The sequence below is a fragment of the Varroa jacobsoni genome, unplaced genomic scaffold (genome assembly GCF_002532875.2).
Source record: "Varroa jacobsoni isolate VJ856 unplaced genomic scaffold, vjacob_1.0 scaffold_317, whole genome shotgun sequence".
Classification (NCBI taxonomy): domain Eukaryota; kingdom Metazoa; phylum Arthropoda; class Arachnida; order Mesostigmata; family Varroidae; genus Varroa; species Varroa jacobsoni.
This window is the reverse complement of record NW_019213219.1, coordinates 535,617-557,230: the sequence shown is the minus strand read 5'-3', so window position 1 is coordinate 557,230 and position 21,614 is coordinate 535,617. Positions and strand designations below refer to the sequence as shown.

At 45.8% G+C, this 21,614-nt stretch overlaps 1 protein-coding gene across 2 annotated transcripts in view; it reads right to left on the bottom strand.

The window, feature by feature from the left end:
* Positions 1 to 708: 708 nt before the first annotated feature.
* Positions 709 to 21,614, bottom strand: part of LOC147753664 (uncharacterized) — a 138,038-nt gene continuing 117,132 nt past the window's right edge. For both annotated transcript variants that reach the window (XM_086967838.1, XM_022831194.2), the window contains exons 2-5: positions 18,116 to 18,736; positions 8,741 to 8,912; positions 7,866 to 8,100; positions 709 to 4,468 (exon numbers count right to left, since the gene is read on the bottom strand). In XM_086967838.1, the coding sequence (XP_086823964.1) occupies positions 3,840 to 4,468; positions 7,866 to 8,100; positions 8,741 to 8,912; positions 18,116 to 18,450 (1,371 nt within the window). In that variant the 5' untranslated portion in view covers positions 18,451 to 18,736 and the 3' untranslated portion in view covers positions 709 to 3,839. The remainder of the gene's footprint in view (positions 4,469 to 7,865; positions 8,101 to 8,740; positions 8,913 to 18,115; positions 18,737 to 21,614) is intronic.

Sequence of the window (21,614 nt, the reverse complement as noted above, 5' to 3'; positions counted from 1 at the left end):
ATATATACTAATAGATTAAAAAGCCAATTGACGTGAAAAGCTTGACGTGATTAGGATGATAATTAATTCATAATCGATTTTCTTCCTCTTTATTTTTTATATACATAATAAATAGCATTTATATTGATTCATGCATGGACTTGTAGTCGGGTTCTTAAAACCCTTCCGTGGCGCTCGGGAGCGTCAGAGCGAAAATTTTAAGCTTAGAACACGCTGCAGGTTCCCTTTTCGATTTTTCAAAAATCCAAAAGTTACGTACATACCTTATAGCACGAATAAAATACAACGCATCTTTACGAATGCTCTAAAATGTCTAATGGAAACTGGGCAGTCGTTAGTCCTTCATGTTCGATCGATACTTGACCGAGTAGCAAAAAATCGCGTTGAGGGAAAGTGTTGTATTAAGCTTTCTACACAAATAATGTTTATACGAGCCAAGCATCTGAGATTTTTATAATTTACTAGCGAAAAACGACCTTTGATCTTTTAGGGTTAGAAAAAATTACAGCGGAAAAATTTCCGCAGTAAATCGGGCGTGTCCACTTCGTGCAATTCGTTGAATTCCCATTTGGTGCAAAGACCACATACATTACTTCAATAAAGACAACATTGGCCATCTGATATATTAACGAGCTATGTTAAAAATATCGGAAAAAATACATAACATTGTCTAAGCTAGTCTTATTGGACTATTTAAAAAGCAGCAGGTTTTTCGAGTCTTGCAAACAATTGCTTGTCTTTTATTTGCACAGTTCCAAAATGTGCGCTCCTTTTACATCTTCCAAAAAGAGCCTTCGACCGTTTCTAATCGGCGTTCATTTCGCTTTACCGTTATTTCATCATCTCCACTTAAATATTGGGCCATTTCTTTTTATCTTTCTACACGTGATTTCTTTTTCCAGCATCTATTTCTTTATATTCTCTTTAATAATAACTTATCAAGATAAACTATGACGTGCCGCAGGCTTGAACATCGTTGCACGGCCGAGATCCTTTCATTAATTTTATCGTCTTACTATGCCATAATACATTCTATCCTCTACGACGAAGTGTATTTTTACTCTGCTGTCTGTCATTTCCGTACATCCGTACGCGTTCACGTGTCCTCAATAAGCCCACCGGGAACATACGTTGATGTACTACGTTACAAGTTCAAGGGAGAGGTATTCAAACCAGCGAAGAATTGAAAAATCAAGTGATTCAGCTCATACAGAGTATATATATATATATATATATATATATATATATATATATATAGAAAACCGAAAGACATAACGACAGAAAGAGAATTGGGGCAAAAATCAATCAAAATTTTTTAACGGTTTTCAGTATACAACTAAATCACGAGACGAGTGAACTTCAGTTACACACGGTAGCAAATTCAAAGAGAACCAGCAAAAATTAAAAAACAGCAACATAATCACGTGAAAATTTAATATATCTAACAACATTTATGCGGTCGTTCTAAGTGTTGCTATATATATATATATATATATATATATATATATATACTCCTTTCTACTGTTGGGTACTCTGTGTGTCGTCGTCATCACCAATATATAACGCTTTTGTCTTCGATCTTTTCCCGGCTAGCTCGAGTGCATATCCCTGCAGCGCGTCTACGGCCCATCTTGTCTTTTCGTCGCTATGACATCGTTCATCTCTCGAATTTTCGTTCGTTTTTATTATATATATATACAGTTTATACATTTGGTTACAACGGCGACCTCGGCAGGCCGGCACGCGACAAGTTTTCCCAGCTGTGCCCCCCCTCGACCGAAATAGCTCGAAATATTATAGAATTCATTTAATTTAATTGAAAAAGGTCTAACACGTGATTTTGTTCAATATTTTCTGTATTCCTTCTACGTGCAGCAGCATAGCTGTTCACTTACTTTTCTATCCGATTTAATTCTGTGGATATCAGCCTTCCGCACCTGCGAAAGGTAATCAAATTTTCACATGACACCAGGTCACATCAGCCTATTTTTCCAGCGTATGTGTCGTATCCCTTCCAATTTTTCTCGATTTTATAAACAGACCTACTCATCATCTAAGCATTCACAGATTGAATCTCTTCATTATCAGTTACTTACTATTATCGATCATATTATTTCATTTTAATTATCATCACTATTATAATGTTGTTGTTGTTGTAGTATATCGATATGTGGTTGTGGTTATTACGTAGCTTATTGCATCAGATGATTATTGATACGGATGCAAGGTCTTTCATTTTCGTCTTTTTTTCTCTAGATTTTGCTTGTGTCTGGCTGTCGACCTTCCATTCCTAGATGTTATCTACCGTCTTTCCTCTTGTACCACTTTCTTTGTCTTGACAGAGTCCATTTAATTTTGGCCTGATGTTTGTCTCTGTTCGTTTACCTTCATTCTCGTGTTGACTCACCTGCTTAGCTGTCTGCCAATGTGTCTCTGTCCTGTCATGTACGTAGTAACTGTATGTGCGTGCACCGCCACCGAGGCACTTGACTTAGAAGTTGGCGGCCTATTCTGTCGGCCAAACAAAAGCCACTCCGACTGCACTTACAGTTCCAAGTAGGCGGCAAGTCCCCTTTTTTCTTAGGGACCTGTGAGTGTTAGGATAGTTTTTTGTTTCATTTTCGCTATCAGAGATTTCGGAAACTCGACAAATTATTGTAAAGCCGCTAGAACTGTATGTGCGGCCAGAAATGGCGTGTTCCCTTTCAAGGAAGGGGTACTCTACTTTGCTTATCTCTATGTACATCACTTATTGCTTGGAATCGTCGGGTTCGCCGCCACCATCTAAATGGCGGCCTTTTGTTCTCCTACAAGGTCCCCAACTCGGCATCTTCTATACTTAACCCTTGTTTTTTTTCATTCAGTATTCCAGATTGTAGGTTTACAGCGACGCTTATTGACGACGTTTAGCGCATTCTTGCCCTGGAGCCGTCATCCCATTGGACAGCACGAAATCGGAAAGTCTTCCAAATGTCCTATGTCGTCATAATCATAGTTTCTGTTTCGTCCGCCATTTTTTTAAGATAATCATCGATACAAACACTCAGAGATCACAGTCAGCAGCGTCCGGGCTAGGGCGCGTTCCGGGTTTGCCATTTGCCTACAGCGTTTGTGACGATGACCACGACCATAAACATTTGATTTTTTTGTTCGTCGTCATCGTCGTCGTCGTCGTCGTCGTCGTCGTCGTCGTTCAATTGTTTCATGCAGAGCGTTGGCTTGTTGTTGTTGTTGTTGTTGCTGCGCCTGACGAAAAGCGACGGCGCCGAGACGGACTGCCCATGGCAACAAAACCGTTAGCAATGGATCTTGTACATTGTTGTCGAATGGGCTTGGCTGCCATCGAGTCAGTTTTGGACAAAAGGAAATTGTTGTCCACGGCCGTGTAGTACCGTCGTTGTTCAGGCTATCCGTTGTAGACCTTTCCTGCCAACGCCACATCTACCCCTCTCCCTAAATTGTACTTCCTCTTTTTGTTTATTTATAGTGTTCTTGTCAGGACTTTTTCGCTGGGTCTTCAATGGGGAAAAGTGTTATGGGTAAGGGGTTGGGTATTGGTGTTGACAGTAGTTATGGCCGTCTCTCCTATCTAATGTATCCGAATGCACACACGTGTATTATAAATTATTTGTCAATATTTTTTTCTTATATAATTGCTGTCATCGAATCTAACATCTTCTCGAAATCACCTTCACTCTTATCAATTTATTTTTGTATATTTTTCAGGAGTTCAGGTTCTTAATTGAATCTTTCTCCCCCCCTTTATCAGAAAGCATCCGACACATAGAGTGTAAGAGGCAACGGGATGTTACTGTTGCTGTTGTTTTGCTATTGTATCATCACGTATTTGAATATGGCGACATATCCTGTGGATCACTATATACTGAGGGATATTGGCCTTGCATGGCATGGTGCCGCTGAGACGGCAACATCTGGCGAGGATTTCCGTTCACTCCGATGGGTAACCGGCCTCCGGTGGCGTACTGCCTCTGAGGCTGTTGCACGCTGACTATTGGCATTCGACGAACGCCGTGCACCCCGTTCATCCGATCCATCGTATAGGGTAACCGCTGCTGCTGTTGCTGATGGTGTTGTAGGGCTGGAGACTGCTGCTGCTGCTGCTGCTGCTGTTGCTGCTGCTGCTGCTGCTGCTGCTGTTGTTGTTGTTGTTGATGAACTTCGTCATCGATCACTGCGTAGATATTCTCCGTCACTCCGGGTGCGCCAGACTGGTACGGATGCAATAAGGTCCGTCGCGTAAGCGTATTTGCTTGGATACTCGGTTGTGCACTTCCAATCACTGGCCGTGTGTTTGTGTTCGTATTGTGCTGGCCGTTAGGAAATGCGAGAGGCGTCTTCGACTGGTAGTAGCTCTGTTTTGGCTCGAGCGCCTGCCCATATTGCAGGTTGCTATTGAGCTCGATCGAGTCCGATGAACAGCTCTGCTTCCGGCCAGACTCCAGTTCGCCTGCAAACAATAACAATAGTGGAAAAATAAACCACAATTAGACTAATTGCATGAAAGGTGCACAAACGCACAATAAACAATACAGTCATTCTATAACTAGACAATGTACCCGCCTCGAAAGCTTTTGCTATGTCTCTCGCGCTATGTGCGTGCGTGTGCGTGCATCTTTCTCTCTGTCGGTCTTTTTGCACTTTGACTCTCTCTCTTTGTATTCAGCATTTTATAAACGATCGATTAATCGCTGAATGATTCCTATTTTGCGAACTCTCGCTGCCGCAGAGCTTCGCGGGAGTTCACGGCATTGCTTTCTCTTGTCCGTACTACCAAAGCTGCCTCTGGTACCTGATAAATATGTGCGCTTCAAAGGTTCTTTTCACCCTTTTGACCCTCGTGATGTCCAGAAAGTGCACAGGAGTTTCTTTTCTTCGAAAAAAGAATGGCCCTGGTATTATTAAACTGCTTTACAGACATATTTGGACGCAACTTGTACCTTACCGGCGCATCCGACTTATATCGTCGGTGAAATTCATCAGTCAAAAAGAAACGTCTGCGTCAACATACGTACGTACGTACGTACATAGAACGCCATTGCTAGCTGCATATATATACGTATCTAGTTGGTTCAGCGTAGCATTGCACGACGCTTTGCCGTTTTTGGGCACGTATCATCATGTTCACTTTGCGGTTCGAGCAGTTCGAAGCACGAGTCGGGTTAGCCTGGCGATTCCTTTTCGGCAACAACTGCGGTAACCTTGCTGATGCGAAGAGGCGTCCCCAGCGTCACAACAAACCGCAAGGCAACAGCAGAAAGTACGCTGAAACTGTCTAGACTTTGCACAGTGGCCACAGTCTCTTTGTCAGTGTTTGGGTCGATGCAATCGGACGTGACGGTTTCGGTCACAACCGGCCATAATATGGTCGCCGCGTGCGACTATGGGAATGCTTCGTGCGTCATGACGCTCTTTGCTCTTGCATGCTGATACTCATCGTAGCATTGCTAATGGCTGTTGCCGTTGCTTCTTCTGGATAATACAGCCGCCGCCACGCGCTCGTAATAAAAATAATGAATTACTTAGATCTACACGAATCGGGTCATCGCCCAATTCGTGATAGCGATTAATTAAAAGAAAACCAACAACAGCGACAACATGGGTAAACGAGAAAACGAACAGGGCGGACATATGAAAAAAACGAAGGTAATGAGAAAAAAAGCTATCACCGACAGGCCACCGGTCGCCGAACAGCATGATGACCAGAGAAATCAGCGGAAGGGGCAGCACAAGCGAAGACACCACCAGCATCAACAACAACAACAACAACACCGCCATAAAGCCGTGTCAAAGGACACCACGCTGTTGTCGTACTAACAACAACAAAATGAAGAGATGCTCATAAAGTAGAGGTCGCCGGTTGTTCTCGCCCTTGTTCGCAGTCAGCCTCATCAACAACATTAGTTACAGCATCATCATTAACGCCGTCGACGAGTTGACTCGTTTTGATTGTCCTGTTAACCGGTTGCCTGACAAAAGTCTCTCAAAAAGAAATGCCACTACTCCTGCGTGAAGCCAATACAACAAGTACCAACAGGTAGGGCACCGCTATGTGTCGTAAGCCGGAGCATCAGCAGTTCCAGCAGCGATAAGCGTTAATCACTTCATATATGATGTCCGCAGCATCCGTTGAGAAAGAGAACCATCATGAAAGACAGAACAACTAGTATAGTACGGCAGTGCGCGAAGCGTAGTTGAATGCAACGAAAACCTCGCACCGTCTTAACTTAATCGTGTTGAAAAAATGATAGTAATATTATAAAAAAAAAAAAAACCGCAACACTCTCCTTGCTTTCATCGTGATTATAGTAGTTGTCTGTGGCGCCAGGGTACGTCAGGTAACCGGTGTAAATAGTAGCGATTCTCCGTATTCACATACGGTGGCCAATCTCTCACAGACGCCGTTAATGGCTAGCGGAGGACCAGATCGAGGTGAAGCATTGCCTGCTCACGATAACACACGTTATATGACGACCGCGACGCGTCCTTATGTGTGCGCGTATGCACACTATTTGGCAAAATAATAGGATGCAATTATAATGTTCGGAAACCATGGGTCACTCGTATAAACTAAAACCAGTTTGAGTGTCCATCGCCTCGCCAACGAAAAGGACGAGTCAAAGGGAGACGACCTGGACAGCAATAAACAGAAACTTGAACAACGACTGCTAATAAATGAAATTCTGGACGAGGTAAGTTCGACTACTTCACCGCAAAGTTCTGACAGGGTACTTTAACCGCTGACATAAAAGCTTATTTGATCGAGCTTTAAAGCTAGCTGTATAACTGAGTTAATGGCAGGATAATATAACGGGGCCATTACTCCTACACACTATATGTATTGTTCTGTACGAACGTATTTATCAGGGCTTGTTTTACCACAACAATGTAATACCTAGAACACGCGAAAAGCGCGGATAAAGTGACGTCTTCATGCTTTTTCTCGATTCAGTGAGGTAAATCTATTGAACAACCACAACTTCAACCTCTTTTCATTTCCATATCTCTAATTTCGATAAGTTTAACGGATTTGGAAGACCTATTGCTCTAGCCAATCTATAGCCTATGAGACATCAACAGAGCGTACTAAGTGCCTTTGCTATCAAGATATGAAGGTAGAATATGAAAATCGCGCGCTCAAAAACCACGTTTCCCTTCGCCGCCGACGTTGTCGTAGTCTCCAGCACTGATGACAACATTCCGTCCGAGGAGTCGTCATCGGCCGAATGATGGCCACTATTCACCCCACCAGAGAGATTATTTTTTCTACATAACAAAGAGTACATCATGTATCGATAACGGGAATAAAGCCGAATATAAAAATATCCAAGGGTTCACTACTACTCGACAGCTGGCGACTACAGACACGCGATACACCAAGAAAAACGCTACTCTTTTTGACAGCCGACGTTATCGAACAATTGTCGTCGATCCGCAAAGCGATGATGTCTGGTTATCAACTAGCAGCAAAAGTCACAATAATAATATCAACAGCGGCGGCAGCAGCGACGGCAACAAGCGAGATAACGGAGGGACTCATTATATAAACGGGTGGCGATATGATGTTTGGGCTTGTCGTCTGCCGTAAAGATGACCAAAAGGAAACCATAAATATTAATAAGAAGAAGCAGGTAAGCAGCGAGTAAAGGGAAATAGCGGGAGTGTGCAGAGAAAAAGCACGTAACTGGAATCGACAATGACAGCCTTTGAAGAAGAGCTGAACAGACGAAACAGAAATATAATGAATAATCGAGGATAATAATAATAATAACAACGACAGCCGTAACAACACACACGAGAATGACAGCCACAGCAGAAACCACTACCGCTTAATATCGTATACTTACTGTGTTCATCTTCTTGTCGGTCCTGATCAAGGACCTGTTCGTAGATGGGGTTGTACTGCTCTTTGTTGGACCCGGGTCCACCACCTGCGCCCAGCTGTTTCCGTCGCTGTGAACGTTGCGGATCATTCAGTGAGATCACCGAGGGTGTGACGATACCTCGGAATGCTGATGGGAGCGTCGTGAATCCCTGACCTTGGCCCTGACCGCCGTATGCCCCACATTTGACATCGGACAACTGCAATCATGCCAAACGGTGTCAGCAATCCGATCGCAAAATTGAATGTTAAATGTCATATTCAGTCTACTTCATCTCGTGCATTTGAAACAGGCAAGATCCAATTGGTTATAGAAGCTAGAAAAAAAAGAAGGTCCCGATTGTTAGGAACGATGCGCAATGCTAAATGAATAATGTGTTAAAGGAACTGAAAACGAAGTTGATTACGTGATTGTAAGTTCGTATGCTAGTTAGTCGTAGCCCAATGGTACTGGCAAGGCGCTTACGAAGATCATGCCGGAGTGGCGGAAACCTTCGAGATTCAGCGTTTACTTGTAGGAATCAACAATACACGCAAGCTATTACCCGGACCCGTTAGTGATAGTCGTCATTGATTATACGGCCATTAAAACATGTCTAAGGGAAACAGGTATTCTTATATAGTCTACATATACATATACATCAAACGGTTAGTATCGGCCTATGGAAAGTTATCGAACTATTTCTATGACGCGCATGAGTAAGACGATGTAGACTGTTGAAGCTGATTTTAAATCTGTTAGCAACAAGACAGACTGATGGTGGTGGCGTATGGGAACATTGTATGTTAGTGATAAGATTGGTGTTTCTTAACTAAAGGCGGATGCGAGATGTATTGTACCTCAATCGGATTAAGACCGTCTGCCTGCAGGAACGGATGTAGCGTTGCCGTGTGATTCGAATTTAACAAGAGCGGATTGATTCCAGGAGCGCCCGGAACCTGGGACTGGCCCGGTGCTCCAGGCACCTGATTCGTCTTGCACGGCAAAAAGTGTTCCACCTTCTTTTTATGCCTGGAAAAGACAGCGACGAGAGAAGGAGTGTTAGCAAATAGAAATACAATGCTGCTCGCATAAGTAGATATAAATAAATGCCCGTATTGATTTATCTCTATATAAATACATATTTAATTTTTCCAGTACGAACAGCTGCTGACTTTGTGTACGAACCAGTTTAAGAGAATTATTTTCACAAGTTTCGTCTAGCTGATTGTATGTCAAGATTCGAAACTGCGTAGCATCATTACCAGTCGCTTCGTGGTTGATACTCTTTAATCATTGGAATCGTGTTGGCCGCCGATACCTTTTTTGAAGGTCAGCTATCGTTCCCGATCACGGTAGCGATAGCGGCAACAGCTCGTGTTACGGGCTACTCTTTTTGCCGAACAGGGGCTAATTACGGCCGGTTTTTATGATATTGTCAGTGTAAACTGGAGGTTAACTCTATCCGCTGCCGACCAATTCGCTAGCTATTCTGCCAACAAAATTCACGTTCTAGCAGCTTTTTGGCTGGGATTACAGTAATAGTTGTACAGCAGTAGTTGTACTGGTACCTACAATAATACCAATAGTAGTATCAAGACTACGATAGGTACGGCTCAGAGGCTATAGTTTCTGGTGTTTCTACCGTCAGAGTAAACGAGTAGAAGCATCAGTGGCTCACTGTAGCATTGTCCGCCGACCCACAAGAGTTCGTGAGTGGAAATTACTTCTACAGGCTCGTGTCAACCTAACTGATGACAATCTTCAAGTGGACGCTAAACTGTAACGCGTTTCCGTCTAAATTAGTCACTTCGTATGTGCCTACTTAGACGACGTACCAAAAGATAGGTCGACTTCAACCGTATACGCACAAGTGTCTGTCCAGGCTCAACTGTTTACGAAGTTGATCGAAATCAGATTTCGTTCGGTTTATAAAAATAGAGTACAAGGAACTATCTGAGTCTGATCGAATATGTGGCGATACGAAACATAATGATTTCTATCTATAGTGTACCATTAATGATAGTGCTCTTGATTATAACAAAGGTGTATAACATAAGTGTGTGTGTTCACGTCAACCGGGCCAACGGCGGTGAAAACATGGTAGACACCATCGCATGGGTGGCCTAAACAAGTCAGCAGACACGCGCCATTCTATTCTAATGTCCGCATTACCGCCGACGGTGTCTGTTTGTTTGCCTGTATGTCTGTCCATCTACTTGATAATAAAATCCGTTTTTGATCCACGGAAGGTCTATCGATCAAATGTCACAGCCATCTTGATTCTCAAGCGTAGCCGAGACCCTGACGAAAGACCGGTTCGAAGTTTGTTGAAAAGACCAATCTGTTCTTAGCTTATCGAGAAGCACGCGAATTGTACGAGTTGATAGAAATAGAATGGATTGCCTATAGTAGATTTATATTATAGTATGAAACTCTGTCTAGCTCAATGGCGTCGAAACGTAAACTATGTTACAACCCAACCAAATAAGCCTTTGGCTGACCTGATAAGGCATCATCTGTCTGACAATGGCGTCCGGTAGCTAGCTACTTGCGACCTGTTAGCTAATCGGCCATTAAAACGAGCAGCATGTAAGGCTCTCAGGCAAACGACATGGAACAAATCGGACAACCATTCCATAGCCACAGTCCTTTCTGATATGAACGTATCCTCGACCAACCAGCGTTACAGCCGCAGCAATCCTAGCACGGAACAAAACCAATAACAAACTACTACATATAAACTTACAGCAGAAACGTCAAGCACAACAATTAGCCAATGCTGCTACCAGCGAAACAGCTAGCGTCGAATACGTCGGAATACGCTTAACGCACCGCAGTCGCATGGACAACGCCAGCGGCGCCAGAGCGAGACAATTATTTATATACTGCAGACATACACACAGCGGGCAGCTAGGTTATCCCTGGAACGATCACAACTTCCTTTTTTCCAGCTTTCCTCTTCGCACCCACCTCTCCCTCGCGTTGTTGATCATTCATGTTGTTATTAGTCTTCTGCGCAAATAATGTCCGCTTGTATGAAAAATGACAACGAACCCTTCGGTCTACCGACGAATGATCACTACGACGACGACAACGGTTGTGGTTGTTCCATTGCGGCCGACTTGGCGGCTGCTCCGACGCCGAGAAGACAACTATGAATCACATAGGGACAGTATAAGACAGCAGAAGCGAAAAAGGAAAAATTATTGTCTTCAACGCGTTAGACTTGCCAACTTGCGCTTCTTTTTCCTGTCGCCGTAATCGTCTTAGCGGCCCAGTGATGGCTTGTGTAAGTGTCGCCGTTACCAATTCCTCAAAGATGGCGACACCAAGCCAACCAGCAACCAATAACAGCAGCGAAAATAGTGAATGGAAGCCGGCCAACGGACGGTAGGCAACGTCAACACAACAGCGAAGCCAAATAACAACAACGGAGGCACCAGCGACCTGGTAGTGCTGCCGCAACAATAACAAGCGATGCCCTAGGGGTGGCGCAACTCGGCAACAGGACTCGAATGTCTCGCTGAGGGCTAGCGCTGGACCCGTCCTATCCCATAGGCCCTCCGGTAGCCGCGTTTCTCTCCCAGTCGCTGCTTTCCTTCCCTTGGGCCTATCTGTAACCATTAAGGATGACCAGCCAGCGGGTCATCTCATCGCATGAAATCGTAGGCTGCTTCACAGTCATCGTAATCGCAACGAGAAAAGTAGCGGCAGCAGCAATCGGAGTGTTCCGTAGAAAGCCTCGTTCCCTGCTGCTGTCTGCCAGGAGAAGACTGCATGTCGTTACTGTTATGATACTTCGAGAAGGGGAGCACGCTATTGCGGAATCACACTGACGGGTGACGAAGGTCAGATACGTCGAATATCATGAAAATGTTACTAATTGATTGAAAAATCGTTCTGCTAAATGCAATTATTAGTCGCAGTATTCGATTTACTGCTAGCAAGACCAACAATGGCGGCTATAACTGTGTTGACAATGAAAACAATTTTAATTGCAAGCGATGATTACTCATTCATCAATACCTGCGCCAGTTCCGGCGGTGTCCTGCTCAATCTAAATCGATACTTGATAGCGGTCCCAGACGTAAAACTCGAAGTAGGTGTGGGAGAATGTAACGAAAAGCATTGACGAAAATGAATATCCAGCCAAAATCAGCGAACAGCAGCATCCCGTCAGCCGTTAGCTCGACCGGCTTTGTTAGTACCTAAGTAGCTGTTGCCTCTGCTGTCAAAGCCCCTGCTACAGTAGCCGAAACCAGCGCCACTATGGCCATCACCAGTCGCGACGTCGCTAACATCGCTGTCTCCGATTCCCTTTCCGCCCTGGCCACTTTATATTCAAATGCCTATTGATAGTGGTGCGGGACTGGCGTCTGCCGTTGATACCGCAGCCTTCTCGACCCTGTCATGCTTGGACAGAAGAGATCGAATGAATCGAGCAACAGTACCGGAGCTACTATGTAGTACCGGCCATATGCAAAATGAGCCGTAAAGCGGCGCCACACGGGTTCAGGTTAATGCCATCGAGGCGAACTCCATCGAATATCAACAAACAAATATATGCTGGGCGGTGTCCTTTCTGGGGGAGCCGAGCACAGCGTATTGCAACGCTATAGGGAGCCGCGTCGGAAATGCGGCAACAGTGCAGGCGACCCCTAGAACAAACAATCGATTGAAGAAAACGAAGGTTTTGCGGACGCGAGGTTTGCAATGTCGAACAAGCCACACTATTGTCACGGGCTATACGGTTTGGTGGAGGGGAGACAATAAAACTGTTGTAGCTTATGGCTTCTGCTGCATCACATTTGGCAGGCAGAAATGCTAGCCGCTCGCTACCAACGACAAACAGGGGAATATCATAGAAAATCGAGAGATGAAGGGGGCAATCATGCGCCACTATCGATGTCACTGCGGAAATCTCGAAAAATGATCTCAAATCGAAAGAAAAGCCGTCTTCTGTGTGCGCATCAAAGTGCGTTTGCTGTCTGCAATGACGCTCTGTCGATGACCGCCGGTAGGTTTAGCAGGTATGACAATGCTATTGTATCACGCACGGCGTGGAACGAACGGACTGACTAATTGTCATCGCCAGAATACCAGCCAAATCTCTCACTCCAGTCGCATATTTGCCAAAACGCAAAAACTGGCTCGTACCCCTCACTGTAGCCGCTGTTCTCGAGGCATTCGAAGGGAGCGAAATTTGCGAGGGGCGAGGCGTTAAAAGGGGGGAAAAAAGCGAGATGAACAGGATTCACTTGCGTTCGATCCTTAAAAACCTGCCAAGCAGGACAACTGAGCTATGCCTTTCTCTGTTGATTCTGAGTGTGATTTTTTACTTTTAGGTCAAACGGCAGTGAATCGAATGGCTATTTAAGGCAAATTTGTGCTCTTGTCGTTACACGACAAATGCAAATGTCATATACAGCAGTGTCTTTTGGCTAGGAAATCCCACGATACGGTTAAAACTGACCGCACACAAAATCCCTTTACGTTCGCCTTATCTAATAGTTTTACGCTGGACAAATATTTAACCTATTTTCGTACACCCCAGTTGTGGAGTGTGTGCTCTGTGGAATAACGGCATAGCAAAAGTCTTTTGTTATCGATTAGTGAGCACTAGCAGAACTTAACTAGATTCATTTTGGGTTAACTGATATTAGGCCACTTCGTAAACTTAGCCAGCATTTTACCTCTGCTAGGATTCTATTGACAACGAGTAGCCGTCGTTCGTGTATGATAGTAAGTCTTCGGTTATTGTGTGTAAAGCAGATGAAGCTTTAACGCGACAACAGTAATAGCTTTTCGAAGGAGAGAACACGAAATTCTTGCGCCTACCCTTGCTTTCTAACTGAATCTCCGCCCCTGCGGAAACTTCAAAATATGACCCTTTGTACGCCCTATTTTGCAGCTCAGCGGTAGTACCGTGTCAATAACGGCCCCCTGCTTGCAACTACCGGACCCGTTCGAGCTAAAAACCACGGTACCTTGCAAGTGATCGAAAATTGATCGTGTTTTGCTTGTACACTAGAATTGTATCAAATTGTTTTTCCTTCTGCTTTCTGGATTAGGTTGGGTCCGACGCTGACGACAAACGGTTCGCCCGCACGATATCGAAACTCGGAAGGCACAAAATGCACACCTTTTACACTGGTATTTAAAAAAAGCCAATAATAGTTGAGCTCTTCGACACTTTGGCTGTAAGTATCTGTATATGAAGTATACTCCATTGTTACGCATGGATCCATTAACTCGTAATCACCTACTATAAGCTATAGAGAAAGAAAAATTGGGCTTATTTGACAGCCTTTGCTGTCTGTGGCTTTTGCCAGGGGATACAAGACGATGGCTAAAAGCCACCGAAGCGTGCACACGCACAAGCACAGCCCTATAGACGCACATCGACAACATCCACAGACTAACCTAAAGCCACCTATGCTTGAGGAAGCGGCAGTCCCAACAGTCACTCTTTCCTCTACCTCAGTACCGTTTCGTCTGCCGCTCCCTGTTCCTCTGTGCGGTCCGGTCCAGTCGCTTCATTATCGCTAATAGCGTTGTCCTGTATGAGCTTTCCTGTAAGGGGTCGCCCCAACCTTCGCTCGTACACTGTTTAGGTTTGTGGGTGTCTGCTTCTGTCTATCTGCCTACTGTGCATTGAAGCGTTTAGCAGCAGAAACGTTCAGGCGTTTAGTTCCCTCGCAGGCGCAGTGGCAGAATCCTCCTCTAACAGGCGTGCATCCAGAGAGTGCAACAAAAGAGTGTCTTCCCGCCCGAGGCGTTGCTTTGGCCAAGTACTACACCGTCGTTCCGATATGTACGAGGTAACGGCCGTTGCTGAGCTCCACAGGGCTTTCACACACACCTCCAGCTCTGTGCTAGAGGTGGCGGGAGCGAGCTAACTGTGTATACTAATGCTGCTGACTACTGTGTAGGCAATCATGACAGCAGTCGTAGCCATAGTATGGCTATTGCTGGAATAGCTTACCGAGTAGTGGCTGATTGGACTGGCTGTCCTAGCCATCATCGAAGCCACAGAGACGCAATGTGAGTGTTGAAGCGTGCAAATATATATATATATATATTATAGATCCTGTAAGCAGGGGTCTATTCAACGAACTGCAGGCGATTTTGGTTAGACAAACATTCAACGTGAGCCTGCTAGATGTGCTGACGTTGTTGGCTAATAAGGCGCAGTCGGATCAACGGCTATATGAATTGATTGATCGATTCGGACTTCGTTGCCCGAGCAGACGACGTCTAAGGGCTGAAGGGGGCTTTTAGGTTTCGAGCAAGCGCGAGATCCCACTTAAAGCATCGTCATAGCATCGTAGCATCGGCTTAGCATCCGACTGGGTGACGATCTGCGCTGACAGTACGGACTTACGGGAGGATGGCCTGTTCGACAACAACGATGATGTGTATACCTTTTTGTTCAAGCTGCTACTGCTTTTGAAACTGGCCCACTACAGCCGCTGCGCACGATCCACAAACAGGGAACTCGAGAGGTGGCTGTATCCGGCCAAGCACGCTAAACGACAAGTTCTACCTGTTTAACTAACAAGTTAGTCAACTGCAAACTCAAGCCGATGCTGCTGTTGTTGTCGTCGTCGTCGACGCGTCCCCGATTCTCTTTCTTAGTTTCGATTCACAGAGCGCTCACCGTAGCGATCCACTTTACCGTTAGGTCACCTCTCATAATAGATAATATCCAAATGTCGATCAGCTATCGCACCTATTCTGATGGTGAAGGAAGCGATAGTTTAGTAGGGACGGCACGATAAAGGTTACTCGGTTCTTCACCGGTCAGGAGTACCGTGTCTGTTTCCATGCTTTTACTACTTCCAAGAGCAAGTGTTGTCTTCCATTTGAGCCATCACTCAAAATTCATCGTTGCTGCTCGTTGAGTTTAAACAATGCACGGGCCAGGGTCGTCCAGAAAACCGCGCAAAAGGAAATACTAAATACGACGTAAAAGACGGTTACGGATATCACTAGTTTCGGCCTTGTTGCCTGGCTACTGTTTCGATTGCGAATGTGAACTGAGCCTGTAGATACTGCAAGGAACAGAACTGGTTCCGCCGGTCGTTCCGGCCTTCGTCTAATATAAGGGCAATTGTTGTACAACGAGCCTTCTCGCGCACTATACGGCTACACGTATTCGCCTATGCTTACCGTGATCCCCTCTGACCCGCTCGTATGCACTTATAAAGGCGCGATGGCCATCCACTGGAGAGCGGCACCCTTTCGCGGCATCTCAGACCAAACCGACCACGCCACAATAATACGGCTTTAGCATTGAAAATCATTGCGCATTCGCTGATATCGGTGATATTGTAAGAGAAAGCCCAACGAGCCAGCGAAAAATGTCGAAGGCTTAAAGAAAAACAGTTGCCATTGGAGGTTCGAAACCGATGCTCGCCTGTTGTGCTATATGTATTACGAGTATGAAAATGCAGAGTAACTTTGGCCAGCAAAGCTTGCACCTACTAACAACGTAGGTGCCTAATGCTCTAGATACAATAAAGGGTCCAGGTAGTTGCTTTTCCCGATAGTCAAGTAATAACAGAAATAACACCAATTTAGCAGGCGCTTCGTTTTCACAGACCACAGCGCACCGTTGAAAATAGAAGAGCACAAGGCAAGAGCAAGCAAATAGCCAGCCAGATTCACTTAGTAACCTATAGAGGGCGCTGGCAGTCTTTCATCCCGTCAATCCAATCCTAAGCGCAGGCCGAATCCCCCACCCGTTTCCATAAGAGCGCCGCTAGTTCACTAACCCCATTCGAAGGGTTGCTGCTGCTGCTGCTGCTGCTGTGGGGAACCCACGAACTGGCAAAGCAGGCAGACTGCTGATGGTGGTGGTGGTATATAGTCACCGCCTCTCCCACCGATCGACTCTGAATGGAGTTGTTGTGCTACGAGCTTGGGGACTGCTGCTCGCTAGACCTTTCCTGTTCGTCCGGTTGTTTTATTATAGCTCGGAAGGACGCATGAACGACAACCAGTCGACTGCTGGAGGCGGCAACGAGTCGGTTTGTCTGGTAGTTCGACGGACCCAAAGAAACGAACGAAGTCGTCCGAGTTTGTTGCGCTGCAAGCGGTTACTGCTTTAGCTGTTACGCAGGACCCGACGCAGACCGCGGTCGGATCTATAAGCGAGAGAGGAAGAGGAAATTCCTTTGAGCCTAAGAATGGAATCGGTTGTGGATGAAGCGGACAGGGTGGAAACAGGGGTTCATGGAGGAAAGAAAGAGATGGAGTCTCCGGGAACGTCGCAGGAATGTCGTAGGAGAAATCGTGTTTTTCCTTTAGCTACTCTCTCGTTGGGGTGGCTGTCGTTCGTCGTCGATGCGACAACTGCACAGACGAAGAAGCAGCGATAGCAGCGGCCGCGGCAAGACGGAGGCGTTCTTTCGAAGAAATACAGAGAATGGCCGGGTGAAACGAAGGTAGTGCAGAGGTCTAGCAGTGTAGGAATTGACGGTGGGTACAAAACCGCTAATACATTTTCTGTTCGTTCTGTAGCGGTAGCGGCAAGTTGCCATACATTCGAACGCCGCTTGCATCATACACACAGACACAGACAGAAATACATGTATGGACTCAAAATCCATTCGTAGTTCTTGCAATAACGACCGACAGAATGGAGGACACGACGAACCAGACCAGTGGCGACGACGACGACTGGCCACCACCGCGGCCGGCACTAATATCAGCGGGGAGGCGACATACCGAAAGAACAATTTTACTTCTCTTTTTGACTAGTCTTACTACTACTTTTTTTTTTTTTTTTTTTTTATATCACAATTTGTCCTCCACTCAGAAAGCATCGCTCTTCTTTATGGCTCTGTGGACGGTGTGGTGGGAGCGATGACCTCCCGAATAATAATGTCATTGTTTATTACAACCACAGTCGCAATACTAACAGTGCCTGTCTCCGCTACAACAACTATTACTGCAGACTATCGAAAAGGTGCGCGCGCACGAGAGAAACAGATAATGACGGAGCAAAGTAATGAAATAAACAAAGTTTACGAAACCATTTCATTCATAGCCTAATAAGCTATCCAACCCTTTTACCGCCGTGTAGTTTTTCTGTTATGCCACGCTTCACAGCGTATTAATTTTTTTCCTATTTCCAAAATCAGTGCATGTATGTACAGCTTGTTAAAAACTAATTTAATGAAACATACAGGACCATAATTACTACGATTATAACTACTGCTACTCACTTGCAGAAGAGGAAAGCTGCAACCAGCGTTACCGTGACAAGGATAGCACAAAACACCGTGATGAGGGGCAAAGCAGACGGCCCTAACAGGGAACTTAGGGCTCGATCACCCATAAGCTGTCCAGCCGGACAGAACTGTAGATCGTCGGAAGCCAAGCCCGCGGCGCATACTCCTGGCGGCGCTGGAGGAGGCGGCACAAAGTGCGGCGGCGCCGGTAACAGGTCGGCGCAGCGTCCCGACGAGCTGCAGCGAAAATACACAAGCTCGTCATCTTCATCATCCGGTGCCCAGGTCCACAGCCCCGCGTCGCTCCAGTCGGCCCAGTGGTACTCCATGACGGGGTGCAGCCGACTGGGACCCGCGCTGACAAAGCCCCGCTGCTCGGGGAGGGCGTCAGCACGCCCTCAGCTGTCGTCTCGCAATGGCTCTCTGGCGAGCACGCTTGCGGCCGCATCATCTACGAAGGGGCCCATAATCGCAGCGGCTCATTGTAGCGTGTTTCAACCTTCAATTGATTCTCGATCTACAAGAGTAATTAATCGATAGCGCTAGGCGACAACACTGTGGTTCTGCAATAGCAACTCATCGACAGGAACGCTAAACGCTGTATCGAGGCTACACCTGTGCAACAGAAGAAAAAAGTAAAATTGGTTAGAAAAAAAACGGCTTTAAAAAAATATATAAATATGATAATTACCTCTGTGCACACGAATCGAAAGGAAATTTTTTTTTATCTAAACAAGCGATAACAATAATAGATTTTACACAGCTTTTAACATCACATTACATAGGATAGTATTCACTTTTTATACGTCAAAAATGCCCTTGATTGTTTTCGCTCGCATTTAACCTGCACTGGTAAAGAAAAAAAGGTTTAATCGGAGAAGGGATCGCTTAGCTGGAATAAAAGTGAAGCGCCGGTTTTATATGGTCTTTCTAGTATATAATGTATTTACTACGAAGACGCTCCCCATATAACATCTACAATTAGCACATCCTGGGCTGGCCGCAATCGCGTTTCTGTACCTGTATTTCTCTTAGAGCGAATAAAATCAGTAATGGGGAGATGGTATTTCCCTGCTTTACGTAACCAGGACACATAACTGCAATACGTGAATGATGAAGCCACGGCCGGTGTTGTTAGCTACATAGATAAAGCCAAACGAGACCATATTTCTAAAGAGTTTTCCCTCCCCAGTTCGTCTACCCCCGCTGGTAAAGCGTATTCGGTAGACATTCACCGGAATGCCCGCACCGCCTCTTTTAGACTGTGGCAGACCTGGCTATGCCCCTACTACCGTAACAGGTAGGGCCATAACAGCCGTTTCGACTCCGCCCACGTATTGAGCTGATGAGCACAGCACGAAAACGGCAAACGGGGCAAGCCTGTTAGCTATAGCAATGTAGGTGCTGAGGTAGGACGGAATGATCTTGGTGACCATGTTTATGCGCTCTATTCCTTAACCCGGCGGCAAATGGTGGCCAGCAATGATTGCGCGAAAGCCTCCTGCGTCGTATACAAATGGCTTAGGACCTGCGATGGAATACGGGGAGAGTCGTATGTCGTCAGTGGTTCGCGTGGCACCGTATCTCTATCGGGCTGCTCCAACTGACTCTACTCATTCCACTAAACTACATAAACACGTCCGTTCCGCGAGCTTGCACGCAGGGATTTTATTTCATCATGAGCAGGACTGCTAAGCGCCACGTTGGCATGACCCATGCATCCAAATGTCCATGAACAGAGAGAACGGCAGAAAAGCAGGGAGAGATAAATAGAACGATGAGAAGAGAACCCGCGAATCGTCGCTTGAGTCCGCCAGAGACTACAGACTATATTCTACTCTGCATAGCCTTTATGTGTCGCTTCTTGTGGCCGCTGCCGCCGCCGCAATAGCCACCATCTCTGCAATGACTGCTATCGTCAAAGATTGGAATTGTCGCTGACCCTGCTGCTTCTATAAATAAGCCTATTCATCAGCGGCTGTCATCGAGCCTGGCTAGGGCGGGAGTTTCAGGCGTGGAATCTTTGCTTGGCGACTTTTCCTATTCTCATCTCGTCTGATGCCGCGACTAGGATAAAATGAGTTCGCGCTCGTTCATGACACAGACGCACACTATAGCTAGGACTTGTTGTATAGAATGGCTGTACAAAAGAGGAGAAACGATGCGATGCTTCGCAGCGTCATCGTCACTACCGTAGTCGTAAGAAGACATACAGTAGTGGAAGAAGTTGATTCGTTAAGGGAAACCGACCGGCAAACCGACGTCCCAGTCGCTCACAAAAGTGTTTATACCCCCGTCTCGGTTTACTCTCGGAGAGAACAGATCAGTCAGATGGCGTGGCTGGGGCGCTCGACCTTTTTAGAATCTGGAATACTCTGCTAATTCTTATTTACCAGGCCCACAGAAATAACAAGGATGCTTCGTGGCCGGGAGCAGACTGTCTCTCAGCACGAGTTTCTATGCATGACACAGAAGAAGAATAAGCCTATGACGAGTCTCTCCTTTTCTATCGCTGTATAGAAGATTCAAGCCTCGAAAACTCAGGTCCCCTGGAAGACTACGGAACTCTAATCTCGCAGGTTTCTCTATTTCAAGAAGCTTACAGACCTAACATTGGAGCCTTTTTGCTGGAGAGAAAGAGAATAATGCACGAAAATGGCATCGTACGCGACCAGGTTAGCGTCTTCCGCTAAATTCCACCACTTCAGCGGTTCGTTGTTGCTGCTACATACCCTACATATTTGTGGTTGATTTTTTCCGGCTAGATTCAGTGGGTTTCACTACTGGTAGTATTCTCTATTTGCCGCTGCTGAGAGAATGGCCGCGGTTTTTAAAAAGGGAGAGATCCGTAGCCCTAAGACAGAGAGGAAGTATAAGGTCAAATTACTAAACCGGCACAGACCACTACTACGACATATCATAGTTGACAGACGTCCTCGGGAGCCTTTTGGCTTTTTTAGAATAGTTTGTCATCGCCAACGTCCAACGAGAGTTCTTGCAGTGCAAGCCTTTTGGCTGACCCCTGGCAGACAGCAAAACTAGCCCGTACAGCATTGAATTTAGAAGATCGCCTTGAGAGCAACGACTAACGAATGGCAATGCTCATCTGCCGAGACACGTTAGTCATCGCTTCCATAAAAAAATATTGCTATTGCTGCTGATACTGCTATCGTTCTCATGGAGGTAGCAATGCCTATTGCTACAGGATTGTTCTCCTGCAGCGAGAGCCGTACAGAGTACGCAAGAAGAGCCAGCTGGCTCAATCGATAGGCAGCGACGTTCAGCGTCAGGTTAGCGGCGCAAGCAGAAACGCTATGAGCAGCAGTAGTTTTGTAAGTAGACAATTATTACTCTCGCGGAATTCTGTTGCTTTGAGTTTTTACAATGGTAGCCAGTGCAGTGTCCAACGGAACACGACGGTCGCCCAGCGCCGTCCGCAGTAACAAGCGTGCTGCGCTGCAGTGTCCTGTAACGGCGGGCTCTTTCGTTCTTA